The sequence below is a fragment of the Clarias gariepinus genome, chromosome 22 (assembly GCF_024256425.1).
Source record: "Clarias gariepinus isolate MV-2021 ecotype Netherlands chromosome 22, CGAR_prim_01v2, whole genome shotgun sequence".
Taxonomy (NCBI): domain Eukaryota; kingdom Metazoa; phylum Chordata; class Actinopteri; order Siluriformes; family Clariidae; genus Clarias; species Clarias gariepinus.
Window position 1 is genome coordinate 11,657,403 of NC_071121.1, and position 25,766 is coordinate 11,683,168.

General features: G+C 39.3%; 2 protein-coding genes across 7 annotated transcripts in view; one reads left to right on the plus strand and one right to left on the minus strand.

The window, feature by feature from the left end:
* kcnab2b (potassium voltage-gated channel subfamily A regulatory beta subunit 2b) overlaps window positions 1-5,375 on the plus strand; it is a 101,048-nt gene extending 95,673 nt beyond the window's left edge. For all 5 annotated transcript variants that reach the window (XM_053482467.1, XM_053482468.1, XM_053482464.1 and 2 more), the window contains 2 exons: window positions 2,454-2,542; window positions 3,311-5,375. In XM_053482467.1, coding sequence (XP_053338442.1) covers window positions 2,454-2,542; window positions 3,311-3,400 — 179 coding nt within the window. In that variant the 3' untranslated portion in view covers window positions 3,401-5,375. The remainder of the gene's footprint in view (window positions 1-2,453; window positions 2,543-3,310) is intronic.
* A 1,900-nt stretch (window positions 5,376-7,275) lies between these two features.
* The window catches only part of megf6a (multiple EGF-like-domains 6a), a 38,552-nt gene continuing 20,061 nt past the window's right edge, over window positions 7,276-25,766 (minus strand). The window contains exons 15-34 of one of the 2 annotated variants that reach the window (XM_053482111.1): window positions 25,011-25,136; window positions 24,059-24,190; window positions 23,774-23,902; window positions 23,520-23,651; window positions 23,295-23,423; window positions 23,066-23,194; window positions 22,141-22,269; window positions 19,669-19,797; window positions 19,437-19,565; window positions 19,222-19,350; window positions 18,982-19,110; window positions 15,645-15,776; window positions 14,575-14,703; window positions 11,560-11,688; window positions 11,171-11,299; window positions 9,218-9,346; window positions 8,974-9,102; window positions 8,776-8,904; window positions 8,404-8,532; window positions 7,276-8,314 (exon numbers count right to left, since the gene is read on the minus strand). In XM_053482111.1, the coding sequence (XP_053338086.1) occupies window positions 8,193-8,314; window positions 8,404-8,532; window positions 8,776-8,904; window positions 8,974-9,102; window positions 9,218-9,346; window positions 11,171-11,299; window positions 11,560-11,688; window positions 14,575-14,703; window positions 15,645-15,776; window positions 18,982-19,110; window positions 19,222-19,350; window positions 19,437-19,565; window positions 19,669-19,797; window positions 22,141-22,269; window positions 23,066-23,194; window positions 23,295-23,423; window positions 23,520-23,651; window positions 23,774-23,902; window positions 24,059-24,190; window positions 25,011-25,136 (2,579 nt within the window). In that variant the 3' untranslated portion in view covers window positions 7,276-8,192. Of the gene's footprint in view, window positions 8,319-8,403; window positions 8,533-8,775; window positions 8,905-8,973; window positions 9,103-9,217; window positions 9,347-11,170; window positions 11,300-11,559; window positions 11,689-14,574; window positions 14,704-15,644; window positions 15,777-18,981; window positions 19,111-19,221; window positions 19,351-19,436; window positions 19,566-19,668; window positions 19,798-22,140; window positions 22,270-23,065; window positions 23,195-23,294; window positions 23,424-23,519; window positions 23,652-23,773; window positions 23,903-24,058; window positions 24,191-25,010; window positions 25,137-25,766 lie in introns of both variants that reach the window. The other variant, XM_053482112.1, reaches the window with a different exon arrangement.

Sequence of the window (25,766 nt, forward strand, 5' to 3'; positions counted from 1 at the left end):
ACAAAATTTAGCGAAAGACATTGCTGGTATTCTAGCGTCTGTTCAATCACCTGACGGAGGACAAAGATTAGCTCAATGCAGAAACGACTACTTCGGAAGCCTGCCTGCTGCTCGCGGAGGCGCTCATCGACTGCTCGTCGCAGGCGATTTAAAAGGATGATGGAAAGTACCTTGCCAGGCACTGACAGCAGGGTGATACCTCGCCAGTTGTCGCATCTGGAAAGATCGCCTTTCTTCGGTAAGGTGACAATAACTCCTCGTTTCCAGTCTTCAGGTACCGCTGCCGCTGACCAGCATGTGTTAAAAAGGTTCGTCAGAGCATTGACAACGGTGTGTTTGCCGTTCTTGAGGAGTTTGGGTGGAATCCCATCAATGCCGGCCGCTTTACCACTCTTGAGGGTACGGATCGCCAGTTCCGCTTCTGCTGTAGTAATGGGGTCGAGGCTGACAGGTAGATCAGACACAGGGGTGAGAATGCCAGGGTCAAAGACTGTGGTCGGCACTGGTTGGTTGAGGACTTGCTGAAAGTGCTCCATCCAATGTTGGTCCTGCGCTTCTTCTGTAAGAAGTGGCTTGCCGTCTTGGTCTTTAATCGCCACCCCTCGTCCCGTAACGGAGCCAGCGAGCTTTGAACTATGCGGTATAATGTCTGCGAGTCGTTTCGGTTTGCTGCTTTCTGCGCCTCGACGCCCTTGCGGTCTATCCACTCGTGTTTGTCTCGTCGGCAACTTCGTTTGACTCGATGGTCCAGGTCGCTGTATCTCCCCTCTGTTGCTTGGCGAGTTGCATCATCACGCGCTTGGTCTCGGTCTTGTTTTGCGCGCGCTTTTTCGTCGTTCGTCAATCAGTGTCCAGGATCGGCCCTGGATCCAGCGCTCCTTGAAGGTGCCACGACAGTGACCAATCGTTGCCTCCGCAGAGGCAACGAGTGTATCCCGAAATTGGGCCCACTGTGACTCGAGGTCATCAGATGGGGTAAGCAGGTCGAAACGATTCTGGACTGCAATGTTGTACTGTTGGGCTACGGCTGGGTCCTGAAGGCGGGCGACATCGAACGGTTTTAGCTGTGGGGCAAGGGCGAACTGGCGCTTGAGGCGGATACGACAGGCTGCACCAAGGAAGAAGTGGTCGGTGCCAACATCGAGCTGCGCACATCGAGAAGGGACGACCGCCAACGCTTCAAGATACAGATGTAGTCGATTTCGTTGCGTACGCCTTGAGCGCCGGGAGCTTTCCATGTTGCCTTGTGTTTTTTTTTATGCGCAAAGTAGGTGTTGCTGATCGCCACTCCGTGTGTTGCACAGAAGGTTATAAGGCGCATACCGTTGTCTTTAGTTGCCGCCGTCAAACTGTGTGCCGATTACGTGCTCAAATGTTTGCCTCTCAGGACCGATTTGAGCGTTGAAATCGCCAGCGAGGATGACAAGGTCGTGCCGCGGGATACGGCGAAGCTCGGTTGCCAGGTCGTCGTAGAAGGAGACCATCTTGACTTTCTCTTAAACATTGTGCTTATTGTGAAAGCTGGCCATCCATACCCTTTAGCAAAATTGTTTTTTTCTTACACCGGCTTTTTAGAAATTGTTTATTTTTTTCTTGATGCCATCCCTGGTAACTTTCTTTGGACTCACGGTGTTATATCCTTTCTAAGTCTTGCACAATTTTTTTTTTTCCGGAGTTTGCGCAAACGGATGTACTGTATGTATAAATCATGCCGTCACTTACTGTACTACGTAAAGCTGTGCATGAATGAGGATTTTGGTGGTTTCTCACGTTTTAATGTGTGTTTATGGACTTATTGAATTGAACAAATAGGCTATGCAAAATGATTGGATGTATTTTCACTTTTTCTCTGTTTTTTAAGATAATTCAGAGGTTGTAAAATGCTGCAAATCAAGCATTTTATCTTCAAAAATACTGAAAACGCGAAAAAAGATATACAATTGTTTTCCATAGGTTATTTGGTGCACACTGCGCATAATCGGGGAAACATCAGGGATATACTAAATTTCATTGGACACCAGCTCTATACAGTATGCTGAAAATGGATTTCATACACAAGGCAAATTTCTTACAAAATTTTGGTTTGGGAGGTAAAAATTCGTAAGCTGAGGCATTCGTGTGCCAAGGTACCACTGTAGTTTTTGTACAGCACCATTACCAAAAACAGAAATGTGGTTTGGTTTGTTTTATTTGTATTTTTGGTGTGTAAAGGGGGATAAAAGTTTCCTTAGGTTTAGTTCATGAAACACCTGAATCACATAATCAGTTTTTTACAACCATTGAAATCTTTTTCAAGTGGAAGTTAACAAATTTATGGTGTTACTAAAGATCCAAGTAATACATAAATTAGTAACCTTTGTAATTAAATTTGTAAAAAACAAACAAACATCTAATACGGTATCCATTTGCTCTGCTGTCTTGTGTTGTGCCTGGTCATCTGTGTCTCCCGACAGCATGGTGTCTAAGGAACGAGGGAGTGAGCTCTGTGCTGCTAGGAGCATCTACCCCCGACCAACTCATGGAGAACATAGGAGCCATCCAGGTAAAAAAAAAAAAATGTATGTGTGAGTTCTCAGAGACTGCCATTCAATTTTATGGGTAAATAAAAAGAATAAACTACAGCATGCAAATGCTTGAATTTTCACTGTACTTTAGTGTTAGATATGTACTGTGCTAAAGTCTTAGGCACCCGAAGTGAGAGACAAAGTTGTTATACACGTTTATTTTATTACTTCATTAATAAGTCAGTGCAAAAAAAACATTTTCCAAATATTATTTTTCCAGCCAAAAAAACAAAACAAAAAGCTTCACGTGCAATAGAATCCTCAGAAGGACTATGGCTGGTTCTGCAGGATGTTCAGTAAAACTTAGCAGCTGTTTTTCTTATAAAACTTTACAAATTGTGTCTGAGACTTTTTTATGTACACTTTAAAATTAATATATAAAATATTTTTATGTTTTTATTTTTAAAATGTACTTGCTCTACACAAGTTGTTTGCATGTCTCTAAGGTAAAAAAATTATATATTTTTGACCACAAATATTATTGACAATATACAGTAACACACACCCGTGTTGCTGTAAATAAGAAAAATATATTATACATGATGCCCTAATGGTATTTTAGACAGTGATTTTTGCATTTAATAATTTGACAAACCTACCGGTTTTCATGCATCATTGTGCAACAGAAGTGTAGTTGTCCTCACAATCTTCTTTTTCTAATTATTAATTTCTGGTCTAGTCACAGCAATTATAAAATGGCAGTCTTATAAATCCAGACACTCTATTGTTTATCATTTGTCTCACAGGTTCTATCAAAGTTGTCATCCTCAATCATTCATGAGGTGGACAGTATTCTAGGAAACAAGCCATACAGTAAAAAGGACTACAGGTCCTAAAGGGAGCTATTCTCTCTCACTGTCCTTTTGATCCTACATCTGCTGGAGCTTTAACCGAATGAGACTTTTGGCTTATGTGACTGGACATGTCACAGTTGCAGTTTGTGCTGGAGATACCAACTCATGCCCAGTAGAGTCTACCTATTCAGCTAGGGAGAATAAAATCTCATCAGAATGGCACAGGGAGAAACATCGTAGACATAATCAGCCGGACCAGCTCGACAAGCAGAAGCAGCTCCTTTAACCCACAGAGGCACATCTGAAACTTGCACGCTCGTTGACTCACTTGCTTTTTTCCCTTTTAGGAATCTTCTAGTAAACAAATAGGATTCCAGAGAAAGTCTGTATGTATTATATAACTGCATGTGATTCACAGGCCTAAACACATGCTTTTTGCCCTTTGCCTTTTGAGAAATATAACCATCTTTTAAATTGCTTTTGAAAAGTTGTTAGCATATATTTTAAAAGCATTGGTTATGTATTTCCGGCACTGACAAATTCATATAAGAGGTGAACAGTGAATTTAAAAAGGTCAGTTCAGAAGAAATGTCATGCCATTTACCTGTTGTTCAACAGCGACTCTAAACAGGTGTAATGATTGGATATTTTTTCCTTTCTCTTGCATAGACTTATACAAGGTTTAACCTTAACATCTATAGTAATGCTACATCCTTTTGACATCTATTAGAGACACCTATACTTCTGCTCACAGTTTTTAAATTTGTCAGTTTAAAAAGAAAAAAATTTGCATGTAAACACCATAAATTATTTCTTAACTAGCTTGACAAGTAGCTTATCTACATGTGAAAAGAACAAAAAGATTGGACAGTAACTGCACAAAGTTTTTTTTTTTTTTTTTTAAGGAAGCAAGTATAAAACTTAAATGTGCATCAAGCATGTGCAGTTCAATGAGCGAACACCAAAGAATTTTTATGTTTATTCTCTTCTATAATACTCTTATTCTGCATACTGGAAATCCCAAATAAGGATGCTTATTTAGCAGGCGCCTATTACATTGAAGCACTGTTCTAGGAATATAGGATGTAATAAAGATGTAATATACATTATAATATTAAAGTGTAATGAACTATATATCTATTCTTAATTTGCCTTAATGCTCAACATTTACAGTAATTTCTGTTTTTGATTACTCATTAAACCAATATTTCCCAAAGAGTGGGATGCTCCCCCTAGTGGGAAGTAAGAAAAGTGCAGGGAGACAGATAGATAGACAGATAAGTAATTTATAACAAATTCATAAACACTTTTGGATTTTTAGTTTTGTAAGTAAGTTTGAAATTCCCATAAAATATTTTTGATTGTGAACATTAAAAAAAAGAACCAATAAAACCAAGCCATGAATTTACATGATATTTTTAATTAATCTTATAAACAGGATACACACAGACACCTCTCCAGCCTGTTAAGGAGTATCCTTTAAGAGACTATCATTGTTTATTCTCTTTAGCTTTGTTGAAAGGTAAGGTTGAGGCACACTTAAAACAATATTTTGGTTCTAATTGATTATCACTCCAACAACCAGTGTTTACATACTAGAGTTGCCTGGTTGTGACTGGGTGAGCAGGCTGTTATATAATTCTTCTGTTATTTGTATGGCCAGTGGCTCCCTCTGCTGAGCATTGATGCTCTTTAACAAAGCCATAAATCTACAGATATGGCCAAAAGTTTTGAGAATGACACAAATATTTTTTACAAAGTCTGCTGCTTCGGTGTTTTTAGATCTTTTTGTCAGACGTTACAATAGTATACTGAAGTATAATTACAAGCATCTAATATGTATTTAAGGCTTTTATTGACAGTTGCATTAAGTTTATGCAAAGGATCAATATTTGCAGGATTGATGCTTTAACACTGCGTAGTGCTCAGCTTTATACATTTCAAGAAGGCCAGCAAAGAGGCCACTACTCTTCAGCAAAAACATCAGGGACTGACTGCAAAAGGTACAGGATTCAGACTGTTGAGGACTGGGGTAAAGTCATATTCTTTGATGAATCCATTTGCGATTGCTTGGGGCATCCGAAAAAAAGCTTGTCCAGAGAAGATGCCAACAGTAAAGCATCCTGAGTGGGGTTGTTTTTCAGCCAAGCTAGTGGGCTTACTCAGAATTTTGTCTAAAAACACAGCCATGAACAATGATTGATACAAAAACATCCTTAGAAGCATCCAAGAACAGTTTGGTGACGAACAATGCCTTTTCCAGCATGATGGAACACCCTGCCTTAAGGCAAAAGTGATAACTACAGTAAGTGGTTCGGGGAACAAAACATTGAATTCTGCGTCCATGGTCAGGAAACCCCCCAGACCTTAATCCTATTGATAACTTGTGGTTGATCCCCAAGAGGAGGGTTGTTAAAAAAGAAGGGTCAACACTGCAAATATTGGCTCTTTGCATAAACTTGAAGTAATTAGCAATAAAAAACCTTTGACACGAATGAGCGTTTATGAAATGCTTGTAAATATACTTCGGTATACCATAGGAACACCTGACAAAAAGATCTTAAAACACTGAAGCAGCACACTTTGTTAAAATAAATATTTGTGTCATTCTCAAAACTTTTGGGCATGGCTGTACAGCGCCACTCAAGAAATATGCATGAAAACAGGCCCATCTGTTCATACTATATATGTAGTCTGAATTAAGTCTCGCTCATTTACATATGCTGTTATGATGTGCATCTTGTATTTAACTAAAAACTAAATTAAGGCTCATCCGATTATTAGACCTCACTGTGAAGGATTAGTTCCTATTTTATATTTACCTGCTAATAGATTACAGTAAAGCCCAAATTAAGTGACTACAGTAAATACTATAGACCTCTGCCCTTCCTAAATTAATAATACAGTAATGCATTTTAATATCACAAACCTTTAGTGACTGTGCTTGTTTAAACTTTTAATAATCACTTTAGGCAAAGTGAATTGAACAATATTGTTTTTGCAGTTGCTTCTTTCTGCTACAGTCCTGATAACAGTTACTGTAAAATGTTAACATCAAAAGTAATCATATGTCCCTGGTGTAATTTGCATCACTTTGATATTTGTCCAATGTGGACAACAGTACTGTAATTGACATTAAAGCTCATGGCATCACCATAATGGTCAATGAAAGAGAATTTACTAGGGATTTGCACTTAGGCCAACATAATAGGCCATTAATGTCTGATTGTTAAAGCTAGGAGTAATGTTACTGCTGCAAAATGTTCTTGGTGCATGTCAATAAAATCTAAAAAAAAAAAAAAACTATTATTACATGTACCTACGCCTTTTCATCAAAGATTTTTTTTTTAACTAAAGTGCCATTGACATTACATGCACAAAGTTGTCACATTTATTTTGGTAGTTTGTTTTATTTTGGTTAAATGATGAGATGATTTAATTCCTTACTCTGACCTCTATGTATTGTACTGGTTTGAACTGGTCTTACATTGTGCTTGACAGAAAATATGTACAGCTTAGATCTTATGAAAATAAATTATATGGAATCTGCAATCTTGCACTTTTTTATTGACTTTTCAATGTCATTGTGTAATGATATACACTACCAGTCGAAAGTTTTGACACATCCACTTATTCAAGGCTTTTTAAAACAATTTCAGGTGACTACCACATGATGCTGGTTGAGACAAAGTAAGAGTGTGTCAAACTGTCATCAAAGCAAAATGTGCTACTTTGAAGAATCTTAAATACTGTATATTTTTGTGGTTTTTGGTGCTTTTTTGCTACATAATTCTTTTTGAGGTAATTCATAATTATTTTGATGTTTCCAAACTGTTGATTGGTACTATAATGTAAATTAAAGGCCCAGCAAGGATGATAGGTTAATGAAGTAATTTTAATCTGAACACTACTACAACTTTTTAAGTTTATTGACAATTTGTCAAAACTAACACATTTACCATTTTCTTTGGGTGTACTTAGTGCATTTGCTTTTTTTTCACAAGTCAAGGTTTTAAAAAAAATTCCACTAGAAATTCAAGTGTTTTATTTAGTAGACAACAGTTATTTGGCTTACATTTATATAAGGAATCTTTTAGATTACAGATCCAGAGCATAATTTACAAAATAATAAATGTATTGAACAAAAATCTTTTAACAAAATATTACTTCTAGAACAATTACTATTGTAACATTTAATTTGGGTGTTGCTTACAATTATTATATACTCCTTCCCAAATACAGAAATGAATACCACATTTGTGCATTATATGCACACACACACACACACACACACACACACAAACACACACAATATATATATATATTATGTTTATGTATTATATAAAAATAGAACTGGAAATTGCATAACTGCAAAGTGTTATTGCTTCTTTATTATTATTTATGTTGCATGGTAATGGTGCAAATGAAAAAATAAATCATCAAAAGAAAGAAAAAAAAAAAAGAAATCACCCAAATATACCAAAATGTTCAGTGATAAACATTTCAGTGTAAATATAAATGATACAAATGATAATATAAGCCATTTGCATAATTATACAAATACTGTATATAAACACATTTAGACATATTTTATACACCTTTGGAATGAAGTTTCAGATAGTGATTGCCTTTGTCCAGCATGTAGTACATACAGAAAGCCATCATCTTTTGTTTCTCAGTCTCATACGGTCCTTACAGTTCCATATTAATGAGCATCTTTCTTTTATGCATGTTTGAAAAAAATCCATTCCTAATATCAAGTTTGCTCAGGTATGCAAAACAATCAAGTTTCTGTTCTGGAGAGTTTTATAGTGCACTTGTTTCATTAGGCTTCTTAAAAATCTAATACAACCTTAAGGTATACAGGACATGTTTTGCAGTTGTCATACTGGACCATTGTGTTGTGGCTCATTCTTACTTGTCCCTCTGTGTTGCTTATGACTGGATGTAAGGATGCTGCCTTTGGAAAAGGTAAAAACAGTAAGCTACATTACCTGGGGTAAATTTAGAAATAATAAGCAAATAAAAGCAATGAATAAATGTACCTTCTAAGCAGTTTGGCCCAATCCAGCCATTCAGACAAATGCATTGTCCATTCTTTGGATTGCACTGAGCTCCATTTTCACATTTGCAGCTTTCTGAACATTTTGGTCCAAAGTGATTCGATGTACAGTCTTAGCACCAAAAAATATATATATTTAAGAACATAAATGTATTACATGTGATTTACAAAAGTAAAAATTACCTCAAAAATAGTTACAGTACATAGCCTTGTTACAGAGTGACTGATAGACATAATGAAGTTTCAGTTCACAAAAATTGTATTTAATTCTTGGCCTGGTGTATGTTCCCTAATGTAATCTTCGGTAAATTAATAATTTGTAATTTAGCCTCTAAAAAAAAAATCCTATACCTACTTGTATCACAACGGCTCCCCATTTTTCCTGGTCCACACAAGCATTTGCCAGTCACAGGGTTGCATGGTGTGTCTCCAGCACAGTCACAAACATGGGCACAGCCAGGCCCAAAAGTGCCTTGTTCACAATCTAAGAGACGAACAGCAGGGAAAATAAATGATTATGACAGAGACTTAAACTGTCTTAACTGCTCCTTACCTTTCTCACAGTGCTCCCCTTGATAACCTGGAGGACAGAGACAGGTACCCGTCCTGACATCACACTGAGCCTTGCCATGACAGTTACAAGCAAGTTGGCAGCGGTGGCCATGGAATCCAGGTGGACAAGCTTTAGGTTTAAAAAAATAAGAATAAAAAAACTGCAGTCATACTGGAAATCTAGGGTTACAGGCATACTGTATGGGTGCAAAGTATACAGCCATTCAGTACTTTTCAGCTCTCACCATGTTGGCAGAGATAGCCATAGAATCCTGGACCACACTGGCAATCTCCTGTAACTTGGTCACAGGTGCTATTATTCCTGCAATCACACTGCTGAAGGCAGTTAGCACCATACCTGCCTCTTGGACACTCTGAGAAACACAGAAAGATGAGGGAGGTAGCGTCTTTTATTCTTTACCTGTCATTTGAGCATTGTTTCCTACATACACAACAATTAGTTCTGACTGAGTAATCTGACTTGACAAGAGCCATTCCACTTATGGTGATATGGAGCATAATGAGACTGGGACGTTTAAATATATGTATCTTTCCACATAGCATTAACGTAATCGTTAATTACACTAAATTTCGGTTGCAACATGGGTGAAAGTACGCAGAATGGCCTGCAGTACTAGAAAGAGTGGAGAGCAGCTGCCTGCCAAAATCCAAATTCGAAACTGCTCATGGAAGCACGTTATGCCACCGTAAACATACCTTTGTCTCATTTTCTTATTTATAATGCTTCTTACAGTAGTTCTTCTCTAAACAAATTGTCTCTGAACCTGGCTACCACAAGTTTCAAAGCTAACTAACTTCTAACACAAGGCTGAATCCCAAATACCTCCCTAACCCCTGATCAAGGGCACTACTTTTTGTGTGGGAGCTGAGATTCTAAATTCTACAGTACATAGCACTCTAGCTTTCCATTTTATGCTATTTGAGATTCAACCCCAGAATCCTGGAATCCTATTCTAAAGCGGAGTAAGTGGGAATATAAAAAGAAACTTTAAACGTGATTTACAGAACTGTCCACCACCTCCGTGCTTTATTCTCCTAACCTTTTGGCAACATAGTACTACTTTTATCCCTGTTAAGTTCTGCCAGTTATGTTTAAAACTGGTTTTAAGAAAAAAGTCAGTAACTTTTATCTATCTAAGTAATCTTACACTAGATGCCACTAAATGTGTTACAAGGCCATTAAGGACTATGAGTCACAAATTATAGCTGTATTTTTATTTGCAGTATTTTTAATTATTAATGGGGAAATAAACGTAATATTAATTACTTAAACTATATAAAAATTAGTACATAAACCATGGAAATAACTCTATAATTACTAAGTTAAATGATTTCAAGTAACCTACAGTTAGTCCAAAATGCAGCCGCCAGGGTTCTCACTAGATCAAGAAAATATGATCATATAACCCCAATATTATCATCCCTGCACTGGCTACCTGTTCAGGTTAGAATTTATTACAAAATAGCATTACTTACATACAAGGCTTTAAATGGTTTAGCTCACACATATCTAGGCTCTCTTTTGATACGCTACAATCCACCACATTCCTCAAGATCACAAAATTCCGGACTTCTGGTAGTTCCCAGAGTATCAAAATCTACAAAAGGGGGTAGGGAGTTTTTATATTGAGATCTAAAGCTTTGGAATAGCCAATGTTCAGGGCTTAGACACAGTTTCCCAGTATAAATGTAGACTCAAGTCGCATTTCTTTAATATGGCATACACGCATCCTGTGCTCCCAGTGATCCAGACCCCATCTGCCCTCTGCACCCGCTGATTCGTCCCTGTGCTGAACTGGACTTCATGTTAATTTAAAGAATTTCTGTTATATCAAACTTTTAGCTGCATAACACACATGATGTTATATACTTTCTATCCGTTAGGATCTGTTCTATCCATTAGGATGGGTTCCTTGTTAAGTCTGGTTCCTCTCAAGGTTTCCTCCTATTCCCATCTCAGGGAGTTTTTCCTTGCCACTGTCGCCGTCACACTTGGCTTGCTCATCAAGGGGCAATCTCATTATTATCTAGACACCATTTTTCTAACAAATACACACTTCCATAAATTTTCTTTTCATTTTTGTGAAGCTGCTTCGAGACAATGACCATTGGTAAAAGCACTTTATAAATAACATTAAATTGAATTGAATTGACTTGAATTAAATTGAATGACTTACCTGATTCGCAATTATCCCCAGTCCAGCCCAGGCTACATGTGCAGTTTCCTGTTACAGGATCACATGATGCGCCATTACTGCAGTTACAGCGCTGAGTGCAGTCTTCTCCAAACCAGCCCTGTGCACAACCTAAAACACACAAACAAATATTTTAAAGCCTTTTATTAAGCATTAAAGAAGACAGACATAGTTTGACAAACATGCACCACTAACTCTTATTATTATTATAGACCCAAATGTCCCCACATAATATTTGTCTTCATATTACTGGTTAATTTCATAGTAATCAGGTGCTAGTAAAGAGAAATTTTAAGAAGAAAATGCGATGTACACAACAATAGAGTTTGTGTATTAGCTGGTTAAGAACATGTTGTTGTGGGAGATTAGACCTTGTCCGCAGTCTTCTTCTTGATTGCTGATCTTGCATACACAGCGGCCTGTGACAGGATCACTTCTGGCTCCTTCCGCACACACCGCTACCTGCTTACAGTCCTGTCCATACCAGCCAGCTGGACATGCTGATGAGAAACAATTCAAAATATACAGTGGTTGCAAGAAACGAGGAGCAGGCCCATCGCCACCAGAGTGCACCAGGAAGACTGTGGACACACTGGGCACATGCATTTAAAAAGGACATACCAATACGATTATGACATAATGTTAGAAAACTAGAAATTTTATGTCTAGACCCCCAAAAAAGACCCAGATGCTGGAAAAACGTATCACACCATGATGTCACTTAATATTATGTAACTCAATGTGATGTCACTCAATGTGATGTCACACAGAAAGTTATTAACCATTTTTCGGCATAAGTTTAAGGCCACAATTTTGCATCCTACTGTAAATCTATTGAGATCACATTGGCCCTGTTAACTGACTTACTGGTGAGCCAGTAATGTAAAAGCCATGCAATGTAAAAGTTGTTCAGCTTAATAAATATTAATAGGCTCTGGTGGAATTGCCATATTTGCTTGTGCTCCTAAATGATTTTATTTTGGACCATATTGTTTTATTTGTCCTTAAAAAAATTCTATCACAGATTAAATATTGTTACTGTGAAACTTGTTGTTAGTTTGCAAATTTTATTTTGTACAGTAGGTGCATGTCACCCCTTCAATAATAATACTGCATTTTGTGGTACTACCTTTAGATATTTTACAGATGCTCTTATCCAAAGCGACTTACAAAATTTCTTCGAAGTCTCCATCATTGGTAATAGTCCTTACAGTGAATAACTAGATAAATAAATATTAAAGAAACAGATAGGTCTTTAGTCTTTGTTTAAAGATTGCCAGGACATCCAGAGGACGATCATTCTACCATCTAGGTGCCATAACAAGAAAACAATTTATGTAGATGCATGTCTTCCTCGATCTCTGAGACCAGCCGAGCAATGCGAAAGGAACGCTGTGCAGTGTGGGATGATTAGAGCTGAGAGATAAGTTGGTGCTGGGCCATTTTTAGCTTTGTAGGCAAGCATCAGTGTTTTAAATTTTTTTGGGACAGGAAGCCGGTGCAGGGAGCGGTTAAGTTGGGTAGTGTGGGAGAACTTGGGAAGATGAAAACAAGATGGGCAGCTGCATTCTGGATCAGCTGCAGAAGACAAATGGTGGACAGAGCCAGACCTGCCAGAAGTAACTTGCTGTAGTCTAGTCTTGAAAAAACAAGGGACTGAACAAGCACCTGAGTAGCCTGTGTAGAAAGAAATGGGTGAATTCTTCTGATGTTGTAAAAAAGAAATCAACAATAGTGAGTAAGTTTGGCAATGTGTGTGGAAAATGACAGTTGATTGTTCAGAGTTATCCCAAGATTGCGGGCAGTGACTGAAGGAGTGATAAGTTTGTTGTCGAGAGAGATCATAAGGTCTTGACAGCTGATGAGATGTCTGTCAGACATGTTGAGATCCAGGTGGAAACTGAGGAGAAAATGAGTTGCGTGTCATCTGCAAAATGTTGGTATACAAAGCCGCCAGAGGATATGACCACACGAAGAGACCGGGTATAAAGGGGTAGCAGAAGAGGACCAAGGGCTAAGCTTTGTAGGGCTCCAGTGGAGTATCTGCATGTAGCAGATGTGGATCCCCTCCATGTCACTTCATATGACCGGTCTACTAAGCAAACCATTGCCATGCAGTGCCACAGATTTCAAGGCTTGTAAGGATAGACAAGAGAAACTTGTGGTTTACAGTGTCAAATGCAGCTGAGAGGTCTAGAAGGATGAGGACAGATGACAGTTTAGCTGATCAGTTTAGCATGGGGCTTTTTAGTGACAGAAGGGCAGTCTCTGTGGAACAAGCCACTTTGAATCCACGACACTACTACAAACATCCAGTGAAGAAAGAAAAGAAAGCGAGAGGAAACTCATTCTAATGGGAATAATGCATAGTATACTGTACCTGTACCTGCTAAATGTTACTTTTACATTTTTTTTTCAGCTCTAAGCTAATACACAGGGCTGATAGTGAAAAAAATTCCTGAGCATGAACTTTTTTTCCTTGCCCCCGAGGTGAGTAGGGGTGGTGGTACTATGTATGCGACGCACTTTTAACACATCACTTGTTGGCCCCTGGGCCCAAATATATAAACAGCCTACAGTATATATACCCCTGATTATCATTATTGTCAAGTGGCTCTTTTTAGATATTTTCATATTTGCATTATGCCCCCAGTATCATTTAAGAAAATACAGCATTTTCTTCTCAATATGTTCAGTGCCTAGATTGACATTATTAGCCCGTCTTAATACAATCACTAAATGGTACAGCCATACCAAGACAGGCCAGTAAGTGGCAATAATAGTACTCCAAAGTACACAGGAATTGTTAACTAATTGATTATCCTCCGCTAATTTCTTACATAAAGTGACGAGTGGGTGGGCGACATTAAATGACAGGTCAAGCTCAGCAATGAAGGAGCAAGGGCGAATTTTTAAATAAGTTAGACGATCGGGGATTGAGGGTGGAATAATATGGCGTTATATTCCTGCCACAATTCTGAGCGATTCTGCGCGTGCGGTGTCTCCCCTGTGCGCGCTCAACATGTTCTCCGCGCACGCGCGACTTCTCGATTCTGTGCGCGCTCGACTCTGCCTGCATGCGCGTGCAACATTTATTTTCTCTGCGCGCTCGACTTTGTCCAGTGTTACAAAACAGCCACAAAACTAGCCACAAGTCACAGACATCCACACACTACTGCTGATTGGCTGTTCCTTCTCTATCACCTGCGCATCTCAGATCTAGAGAAATGACAGATCAATATCCGCAAACCTGATTTTTTTTTGTCTTGTTTTGCTTGTTTGACAACAAATGCATTTAAAAAATACATTGAAAATGTATATACATTTCTGTAAGTTCCTTTGTGTCGCAAAAGGTAAATAAAATTAAATTGAATTGAGTCACTTACTGATATTGCATTTGGATCCAATGTACCCTGGAAGGCAGTCACATAAGCCTGTGCTGGGTTGGCACACACCATCATTCAGACACTGGCATTCAAGCTCACAGTTTGGACCATATCGACCATCTTCACAAACTGTGACAATTATCCAAGCACAGACATTTGCAAAACTTACAGATTGTACAAATAACACTGATTATAGAAAAGTCTTACTAGGCGAGAGACATTCCACAAGTGCATAACAACACTGGGACAATTAAGTGCATGCATCATTCTGCACCATACTGTAGGTGTTCTATAAATCTTAAATTACACTAAATGTAGGTTAGCAGCATGGGTGACAGTAGGTTGATATATGGTCTGCTGTACCAAGGAGAGCGCAGCTGTAGCCCACATTCACAACCAGTCATGGAAGCACTTTCAGTAAAACAGTAGTACTTCTAACAAGACTGAATCCCAAGTCTTTCTCTAACCCCTGCTCAAGGGCACTATTTGGTGTGAGGTAAAAAGGGATTGTACACCCTATATAGCTCAACAGCCTTCCTTTTTACTCTATTTGAGATTAAAACCTGGAACCTAGAAGTTATTTGATGGTCTAGCGTGGAAAAGTGTAAATATAAATAAAATCTTGTAAGTTTCTCAGGATTGTCCACCACCTAAGTGGTTTATTCTCCTTACCTTTGGGCTACGTAGTACCGGAAAGAATTAATTAATTGTTGGTTTGCCGTGATGGTTAGTGCCAGTTAGAAATTGCTGAAAAAAGTTTCTGGCCACAATAAAAACGTTCTCCACCCAACCAAGTACCCATGGAATGTGCTGAACAAACAAGTTCAATCCACAGAGATACCACCCTTCAACCCACACTACCCAAAGGATCTTTCACTAATATCCCAGTGCCAGCTACAACACCGCCCCAGAGATCTTATGCAGACATATCCTGAGGTGCCAAAGCATCCCCGGTGGCACAAGGGGAACCTACACAATATTGGGCTTAATATTTTGAGTTTCAATAATTTGGCTGATTGGTGCTTTTCTGATTTTTTAAAAAGAAAATGTAAAGAGTAACAGAATCTTGCCTTTATCACACTTGTCACCATGGTAGCCCGGTGCACAGTAACATACTCCAGTGACAGGATGACAGAGATGATTAGCCTCTGAACACTGGCACGCCTGATTGCAGTTTGGTCCATATGTACCCGGCTGACATTCTGCCAAAATAATCAGAAGATATGATTCTTTGAATAAGTAGGGTTTAATTTAGATATTTAATGACAGTTTCATGCATCCATTCATGCATCCATTATATCCACACTCAACTTTTTATGTCTGCCCCAGTTAAAAACAACCATACTGAGGCATCTTCAAAATGATTACATTCCAACTTAAATCTTGTTTTATAGTAGTAAGTACCTCATGTGTATGTATGTACAGTATGCATGTATGTATGTAGGGGCCAGGGGTAGCTCAGTGGTTAAGGCATTGGACTACGGTCCGGAAGATCCCAGGTTCTAACCCCACAACCACCAAGTTGCCACTGTTGGGCCCTTGAGCAAGGCCCTTAACCCTCAACTGCTCAGATGTATAATGAGATAAAAATGTAAGTCGCTCTGGATAAGAGCGTCTGCCAAATGCCTAAATGTAAATGTATGTTTGTATGTATGTACTGTATGTATGTATGTATGTATTAGTGATGCATGGATCGTCTGGTAACCCGCGGGTAAAGAAATTGTCACTTTATTTGCGGGGCGGGTTGGGGCGGATCATTAAAAACAAAGTTAAATAAAAAATCCATGTATGTTGCGTGCGATTTCCCATAGCCTATATTACATATTTGGGAATATCTATTTTTATATTTCATTAAGTTCTTTGATAAGGTTTACGTCACGTGACAAGTCACAAAAGCGCCAAGTAGCTACCACTGCCAGTCACAACAAAAACTAAGAAATAAAAGTGAAGATGGAAGACAAGGTGCGGGAGAAATTTGCATACTTCGGGAATTTACATCATTAAAAGAAAAAGAGGTCAGGCTGCTAAATCTAATGTTTTAGCATTCCTTTTTTTGCACAGCGAACATAAAAACGCTAAATGAACATTTCCGTGTGATAAATAAAAAAAATGTCAGTGGTTATTTAGCGTAGGCTGTAAACTGTAGACCTGCCCTAAACAAATCTAAAATAAAAAATTGCTTAGCCTAGATTACAAACGCTGCTTTGTAAATGTTTAAAATGTGTATCATTATCTTGTTATTAATATAACTTGATTTATCCTTTATATTTATAATCATATGTTGTTGCCAGTTTACAGGACAATGTTTCCAAGCACTTTCAGGCTGAAATAAAGGCTGTTTTCATTTGAATTACAATGCCTAGTATGTCTACAGTATTTAATGGTCGCAGGGGCGGGGCGGGGCGTAAAAATAGATACAGTGGTGAGGGGGAGGGCCAAATGATTTCATAAAAGCGGGACCCGCGGGTTGGAAAAATACCCGACCCGCGGATCACTAGTATGTATGTATGTATGTGTGTATTTATTTACTGAGCAAAATTTTTAGAAATGTTGGAAGAATGCTGTAAAATAAGATAAAAGAAAAACAGTGTTAATAGTTTATTTTTTATCAATTAACAAAATAGCAAGTAAATGATGTGACGGCTGTCAAACACATTCTCATTCAAACCTGTCAATCACGGCTCACAGGGCATTTACTGCTTTCGGCATTGCCTGTAATGTAAAGAAGGCGGGAATCTAAACTCACCTGGCCTGGAAAGCACTCAGAACTCACCATTCCGCTGTCACCGGTGGGCTATAAAAAGCCACGGATCTCCAGATGCGTGAGTGGATCCTTTCCTAACGTGTACAGTATTTATACATGCATCTCTTGTCGCAACAGACTCCGCAAGTTCGGGACAAAATTCAACAAGAAAGAAGCTGCCTGCCAAGCACCCTTGTGTACGCCCCGCCACTTCTGCCTTCAATATGCCTCCTGCTCCATGCTAGACGCCTCTACTACCACACTAAAGCTCCAGATCGTACACCTGAGCATTTCCCTTTTCTAAAAAAACAGTGTTCATTGAGCATTTGTGACTAAAGAACACTATTTGTGGAACTTGGTCTCTGTGTTTCTTGCTGCCCTGTTGACCCAATACAATAAACGGAAGAGAAAATAAATCAGTATTCGATGTGACCATCGTTTGTCTACAAAACTTCATCAACCTTGGCACACTTTCAATCAGATCCGTCTGTCTAATGTAATCACAGATACTGTAGACTTGATGGTCAGAGCTCTGTGGGGGCCAAAATATCACTTTTATGACTACTTGTTCCTCTTTACCTTGAAGATAATTTTTGATAACATGGCTGTACCTGTATGTCTGGGGTCATTGTCCCGCTGCAGACAATAAATAGGAGCCAATTAGATGCCTTCCTGTATGACTTTTAGACTGCTATTTTTACATGAATAGCACTTCGGCCCAGAATTTTTCAGACTGTAAAAGACTGTAACTGGACCTCACTAGTTTCCACCAATTCTTTGCTGATTGCACTGCTAGACAACTTTAAGATGATGCAGGGAAATACAGTAAGCATGATGTGTCTTTCACCTGCGGCATTAAATTTCTTTGGCTGACCACTGCGTCCACACTCCACAACATTGACAACATTGTTTTTTTTGTACTTCTTCAAAATAGCTTAAACAGCACATCTTGAAACCGCAGTCTGCTTTGTAATCAGTCTCTGAGAAAGTGCTGATGCAGTTTGCTTTGTAATACATTGTGTCTTGTTGCTGGGCTTGGTCTTACAGTGGTGTATGAACCCAACCTCACCTTAGTAGCAGAATTTGACTGTATCTCACCCAGTTTTAAGTCTTCTACACAGCTGTTACTGTTTCAGTTAATGACTATATTTGAATCTACTTATGAAACTTATTATCGTTAGCATCTGCTTGGTACAGTATAACTGGGTAATCATACACGTAACTCTGATCTGAATTTATGGAAGTATGCAAGTATAAGAATTAATGGTGGTTTAAAGACAAATGGATTTGATTTAGATTTTTTTCTGGTCTCTTTGCATTTTGTAAATTGATTAAAAAAACTAAACAATTAAAATTTTTGAAAGGATTCTTACTTAATAGCATTTCTTCCCACATGGCTAAAATTTTTGCACATATATAAACTGACCACACACTCTTTTGCACATAAAAACTGACCACCCACTCATATGTGTAAGTTCTTGCATGAACACATCATGTTACTTATATCAAACAGTTTAACTGTATGGGCTGTGTAGCAAATGTTCTGGTGATTCCTTTTTATGCCACAATTTAAAATGCTGTTAATCTTATGGCACAATCCCCAAATTCACTCTTAAATAGGTCAGATGCATCTGTAATGCTCTTTGCAAGTTGTATGATCTTACTTTGCTCACAGCTCAATCCGGTAAAACCAGGAGGGCAGCCACACTCCCCTGTCACATGATGACAAGGTGTTCCATGGGCACAGAGACATCTTTCAGAACATCTTTGCCCATAAAAGCCAGGTAAGCATGCTGTGAAAACAAAATGCTAACCAGTACAGTGCATAACTGCTAATAATTCTAAGGGTGTACATGTCACTTTGAATGTGTTACAAAGGGACAATAAAGGATAAGTGTACTGACTTTTCTCACAGTGGAGCCCTCTCCAGCCTTGTGGGCACAGACAGACCCCAGTTATGTGGTCACATGGAGCTCCATGTTCACATCGACACAGTTTCTGACAGCCAAGACCAAAATGGCCCGTTTCACAAGCTATACACAGCCAAAGCAAACATTGGTTTTCCATTGACAATTCATTTACGCAGTCAATGAAGATAACGTGTGTGGGCATTTCTTACCCGTCTCACACGTCTGGCCCACCCAGCCTGCTGGACAGGTACACTTTCCATCCTGGCGGTCACAGACAGCATCGTTCTTACATTTACATGCATGCTGGCAATCAGCACCAAAGAAACCTGGAGCACACTCTGTTAAGAAAAAGGGAAAAAGGAAGAGGAACTTGATCACGATAATGTGAATAACACATTATTGGTAAAATACATTGGTAAGTACAAAAGCAGATCTTCTCACCAAGTTCACACTCTATCCCTGTCCATCCTTTAGTACACAAGCAGTGTCCACTGGCCTTGTCACATAACCCACCATTCTGGCAAAGGCATAGCTGGTGACAGTCCACCCCATAAAAGCCAGCCATGCATTCTTGGAAAATTGTAACATCAATTAAACTCAAAACCACAATGGTGCTGTTATTAATAAAGTCAGCAAGAATCGTCTTTTTCACCAGTTCAGCATGTTCATTAAAAGAGACTGACATATAAAAAAGAGGAACTTGGAGACATGTCAGAAAGAATGTTTTTTTCACCAGTTCAGCCTGTTCATTAATAGAGACTGCCATATAAAGAAACAAAAATTGGTGACAAGAATAAATGTTCTCTAAAAATCACTCTTTACATCACCATACACAAGCACAGCTACCTTGGACTACAACAAACAGCATAACATTTCAGTGTTATGTTTTCCCATTCATTCAAGTCATTATTCTGCACACCACACCCTATAAAAACACACTCTGCATAAAAAAACGCTTTCTCAGTATTGCTTTTTTCACTTACTGATACTCTGACTTAAATTTTTTTTTCTCTGTTTTATGAATTGCCAATGTTATCCCCCTGACTTGAACTTCTTTTGGAATAGTTTGCCCATGACAGTTACATTTTCTCCATTGGATGAGTTTTAATCATAGTGTCTGTTTTGCCATGATGTTTTCCAGAAGGCGGCATGGTGGTGTAGTGTTTAGCACTGTTGCCTTGCACTTCCAGGGTCTGGGTTTGAATCCAGGCCGGGCTCGATTCCCGTCTCTGTGTGAAGGAAATTTGTATGTTTTCCCTGTGCTTGGTGGGTTTCCTCCGGGTACTCCGGTTTCCTCCCACAGTCCAAAGACATGTACAGTCGTGGCCAAAAGTTTTGAAAATTACATAAATATTGGAAAAGTTGCTGCTTAAGTTTTTATAATAGCAATTTGCATATACTCCAGAATGTTATAAAGAGTGATCAGATGAATTGCATAGCCCTTCTTTGCCATGAAAATTAACTTAATCCCAAAAAACCTTTTCACTGCATTTCATTGCTGTCATTAAAGGACCTGCTGACATCATTTCAGTAATCGTCTTGTTAACTCAGGTGAGAATGTTGACGAGCACAAGGCTGGAGATCATTATGTCAGGCTAATTGGGTTAGAATAGCAGACTTGACATGTTAAAAGGAGGGTGATGCTTGAAATCATTGTTCTTCCATTGTTAACCATGGTGACCTGCAAAGAAACACGTTGCATAAAAATGGCTTCACAGGCAAGGATATTGTGGCTACTAAGATTGCACCCAAATCAACAATTTATAGGATCATCAAGAACTTCAAGGAAAGAGGTTCAATTCTTGTTAAGAAGGCTTCAGGGAGTCCAAGAAAGTCCAGCAAGCGTCAGGATAGTCTCCTAAAGAGGATTTAGCTGCAGGATCGGAATGCCACCAGTGCAGAGCCTGCTCAGGAATGGCAGCAGGCAGGTGTGAGCGCATCTGCACGCACAGTGAGGCGAAGACTTTTGGAAGATGGCCTGGTGTCAAGAAGAAGCCACTTCTCTCCAAAAAAACATCAGGGACAGATTGAGATTCTGCAGAAAGTATGGTGAATGGACTGCTGAGGACAGGGGAAAAGTCATATTCTCCAAAGAAAGCCTCTTTCTGATTGTTTGGGGCATCGGAAAAGAAAAGGTGAGGGCTACCATCAGTCCTGTGTCATGCCAACAGTAAAGCATCCTGAGACCTTTTATGTGTGGGGTTGCTTCTCATCCAAGGGAGTGGGCTCACTCACAATTTTGCCCAAAAACACAGCCATGAATAAAGAATGATACCAAAACATCCTCCAACAGCAACTTCTTCCAACAATCCAACAACAGTTTGGTGAAGAACAATGCATTTTCCAGCACGATGGAGCACCGTGCCATAAGGCCAAAGTAATAACTAAGTGGCTCGGGGACCAAAACGTTGAAATTTTGGGTCCATGGCCTGGAAACTCCCCAGATCTTAATCCCATTGAGAACTTGTGGTCAATCCTCAAGAGGCAGGTGGACAAACAAAAACCCACTAATTCTGACAAACTCCAAGAAGTGATTATGAAAAAATGGGTTGCTATCAGTCAGGATTTGGCCCAGGAGTTGATTGAGAGCACTGAAACAAAGATCTAAAAGCAGTTTAGCAGCAAACTTTGTGAAAACTAATATTTGTGTCATTCTCAAAACTTTTGCCCATGACTATAGATTAGGTTAATTGGTGTTCTTAAATTGCCTATAGTGTGTGAATGAGTGTGTGAGTGTGTGCATGTCTGTGTGCCCTGCAATGAATTGGCACCCTGTCCAGGGTGTACCCTGCCTCGTGCACTAAGTCTCCTGAGATAGGCTCCAGGCCCACCGCGACCCTGAATACAGGATTAAACGGTAATGATGATGAGAGTGAGTATTCCAGAAGTACTACTAAATGTTTAACATTCTACCTTCTTCACAGGTTGTCCCAGTCCAGCCTGGCTCACATTGGCATTGCCCGCTAACATGATCACAGCTGGCATTATTGTGGCAGTTACAGCTCATATTACAGCCAGGGCCAAAGGTGCCATCCGGGCATTCTGTAACAGCACAAAGAAAGAGGTTCAAGCACAGTCATTTGCAGTTTACTGCAAGAAATTCTTGTATATGACAACCAACTTCCCATATTACAGGCATATCTCAAAATATTAGAATAATTAAATCTCAAGTTTATGTATATTTCTATTAAAAAAAAGTATAAATACGATGTATAAGGGACAGGGCAGTGGTGGCTTAATTGGTAAAGGCTGTGGGTTATTGGGTTACTGATCAGAAGGTCAGGGGTTTAAGCCCCAGCACCACCAAGTTACCACGGTTGAGCCCTTGAGCAAGGCCCTTAACCATATTTGCTACAGAAGCCCTATTTTCTTGCTGACTCTGTGCTCTGACCCTAGTTCCCTAACTGAGATATGCGAAAAAATCATTTCACTATGCTGTAAGGTACATGTGACAAGTAAAAAAAAAAAGGTGACAAACACCCAACCCAACAATATAAGTAAGCTGAAAGCTGCTTTCAAAGCAACCTGGTCTTCAATAACTTATGCAGTACTTCTTACTAAATGATCCTAAAGTACTGAGTGCACATGTAACATACTTTTTAGAAGTTGGACATTTCTGTATTGAAGATCCAATTTGATTGATCCTAGGGAATATTCTAATATTGAGCATTTTAATTTTGATAGGCTGTAATCTGTAATCACTAAAATTAAAACAAAAAAAGATAATTTTCCTTTATTAATTTCATTTGTTTCCTTTAAAAATCTATGATATTTTTTTTTTGAGATGCACTGTACAAAGAGAAATACAATGTAGATGCACCATGCTTATTAGACTCACTGGAGGTGCAGTGTGGGCCAAACCAGCCAGCTGGACAAGCACACACTCCTGTACCATGGTGACACTGTCCACCATTCATGCATTTACACTTCTGTTGACAGTCCAATCCATGGAATCCTGGAGGACAGCCTGCAAAAACACACTTGCATCTGTTTGGTTCTGTTCATTACAGAGCTGTGACATTTATGATATCTGTTCCTCACACTTCCACACGTCTGTCCTCTCTTACATTTTTCACAGTATGTCCCAATCCAGCCTGGCAGGCAGGTGCAGGCTCCACCCACATTCTCACATTCTGCACCATTCTCACATTGGCATTGGTGGTGGCAGCCTGGCCCAAAATAACCTATGGGACACTCTTTACAGAAAAAAGAAAGAAATACAGAAAGGCACTGTACACATGACACATATTCATGGTATTACATAGTACATTTAGCAAAAAGAAGCTACATACTTTGCTCACAATGTGTCCCAGTGTATCCTGCCTCACAGTGGCACTGGCCTGTTGCTGGGTCACAGTTTACTAAACTGCTTGTACAGTTACACACATTGAGACAGTTGGCTCCCCAGTGTCCGGGCTCACATGCTGCCACAAAATATTAAAAGATTATTCACAATCCTGACCATATCCCATCTTCAATCTGCTTAGAATACTGTAGATGTCTAGTACTGTAACATCTGATGTCAACACCAAAAAAAAACCTTTACCCTTTTCACAATTAGCTCCAGTCCAGCCGTTATTACACACACATAACCCTGAGACAGGATCACAGTGGTTGCTGTTCTCACAGGGGCACTTAAACTGGCAGCCAAGGCCAAACCAGCCATATGGGCAGACTGCAAGGGATGCAGTGACAGAAAAAGGTGTAAAAATGATTGGTGTGCAAACATACAGCTGATGATGTGTCATAAAGAGGTAAAGTAGTAAAGCTAAAGCCTCTTCAAGAATTGACCAGCAGAGTCAGAGAAAATTACAGCTGTGCCCACGCTTACTATCCTGACAGAGGTTTCCAGTGTAGCCAGGTGGACACAAGCAGGTTCCGTTCTTTTTGTCACACTCCCCACCATTCTCACACTCAGGACATGATTTAGCACAAGCCAAGCCCCATTGACCCTTTTCACACTCTGGAATACAAAACATACAACAAACAGACAGCAAGAAAGTTCATTAACTGAAGCAAATTCTCAATTCAACCTTGAGAGATTATCACATTGTGGAAGAAATTCTGTTACATAAATTTTTCATGACTTACAAATTGCTTTCCATTGCTAAGTGTTTTGGTTAAACTTTTGTACACCGATCTCACATCAGGTTTTAATACTGCATACTACATAAGCAAAGGTCTATAAGTCTGCCAGATATCTCAGCCAAGCTAAACAGCTGCTGTAGTTTAAACCTAACATTTCTAAAACTCCATTATTCTTTCAAACTACATCCCGCTACACTCCCACATCCACTACTCTCCACCAAGGATTTTGATTGTCTTAATGTCTGATCCTGCATGTACTGTGGAAGCTACATTTCAGTAGGGAGCTGCTACTCAGTATCACATATTTAAACTGTCTCATTAAGAATGATGAGCTGTGTGTTTGCCTGGCATCTTACAAAGTGTTCAGGCAATAAAGAGGCCTTCGGGGAAGACATACATTTTATGATCTTTGGCCCGAGTTGAATAATAACTGAAAACAGACATGTGGGCCCAAACAAATTCTCTTTCTATGCTTATGTCCTGTAGACCTCCTTAGCTATGGCTAGCACTTAGACGACATGTCAAAGTGTGAAATGGGATTACTGTAAGTTGTTTTTTTCTGGAAATGTGCAGGTCAATTTATCAATCTGAAAAGATTCAAAACAACATATCTGCTACAAAGACAGATCCTGTTTGGTTTTCAGAACCAACACTGTTCTGCACTTGTTCCTCCAGGGTAGATCATTGCTTTTTACCTTGACCACATTGTTCTCCTGTCATGCCAGCTGGACAGTGACAACGGCCTGTGACAGAATCACACACCGCTCCGTTACAGTTACAGTGCTCAGAGCAGCCATCACCAAACCTCCCTTTGGGACATTCTGGTAAAGAAATATAAACATACACTGTATTTGACATGTGCGTTTGGTATAGAAAAACATAGGCAGACCTGATGGTTGCACAGTGGTGCAGTGATTAGCACTGTCACCTTGCACCTTCAGGGTCTGGGTTCGATTCCCGGCCAGACTCGATTCCTGTCTCTGTGTGCATGGAGTTTGCATGTTCTCCCAGTGCTTGGTGGGTTTTTTCTGGGTACTTTGGTTTCTTCCCACATTTTAAAGAACAGCAGATTAGGCTAAATGGCATTCCCAAATTGCCCATAGTGTGTGAAGGAGAGTGTGAGTGTGTGTATGTGTGTCTCCATAAACTGAAATCTAAGAAGAGCTATATACACGTTGATGCTGGCTTTTCTTCTTCCTTTAGCTGCAATTGTTGGGCACGGGGCTAAAAGTTTTTAAACCAGAACTTTCTTTTTAGAGGGGCATTCTGCTTCTTTTTCTCTTTCTCTTTCCCTCATCAAGGGTGGTCATTTAAACCATCACAGTTTACAGTAAATGACCTCCCTTAAAATAGGGCATTATTTAAAATAATGCTGTGTGTTGAGGCTCTACAGACTTCAGTGTTATTAATATTGAGGTCTGTGCAAAAAGTCAGGACCAGAAGTACTGTAA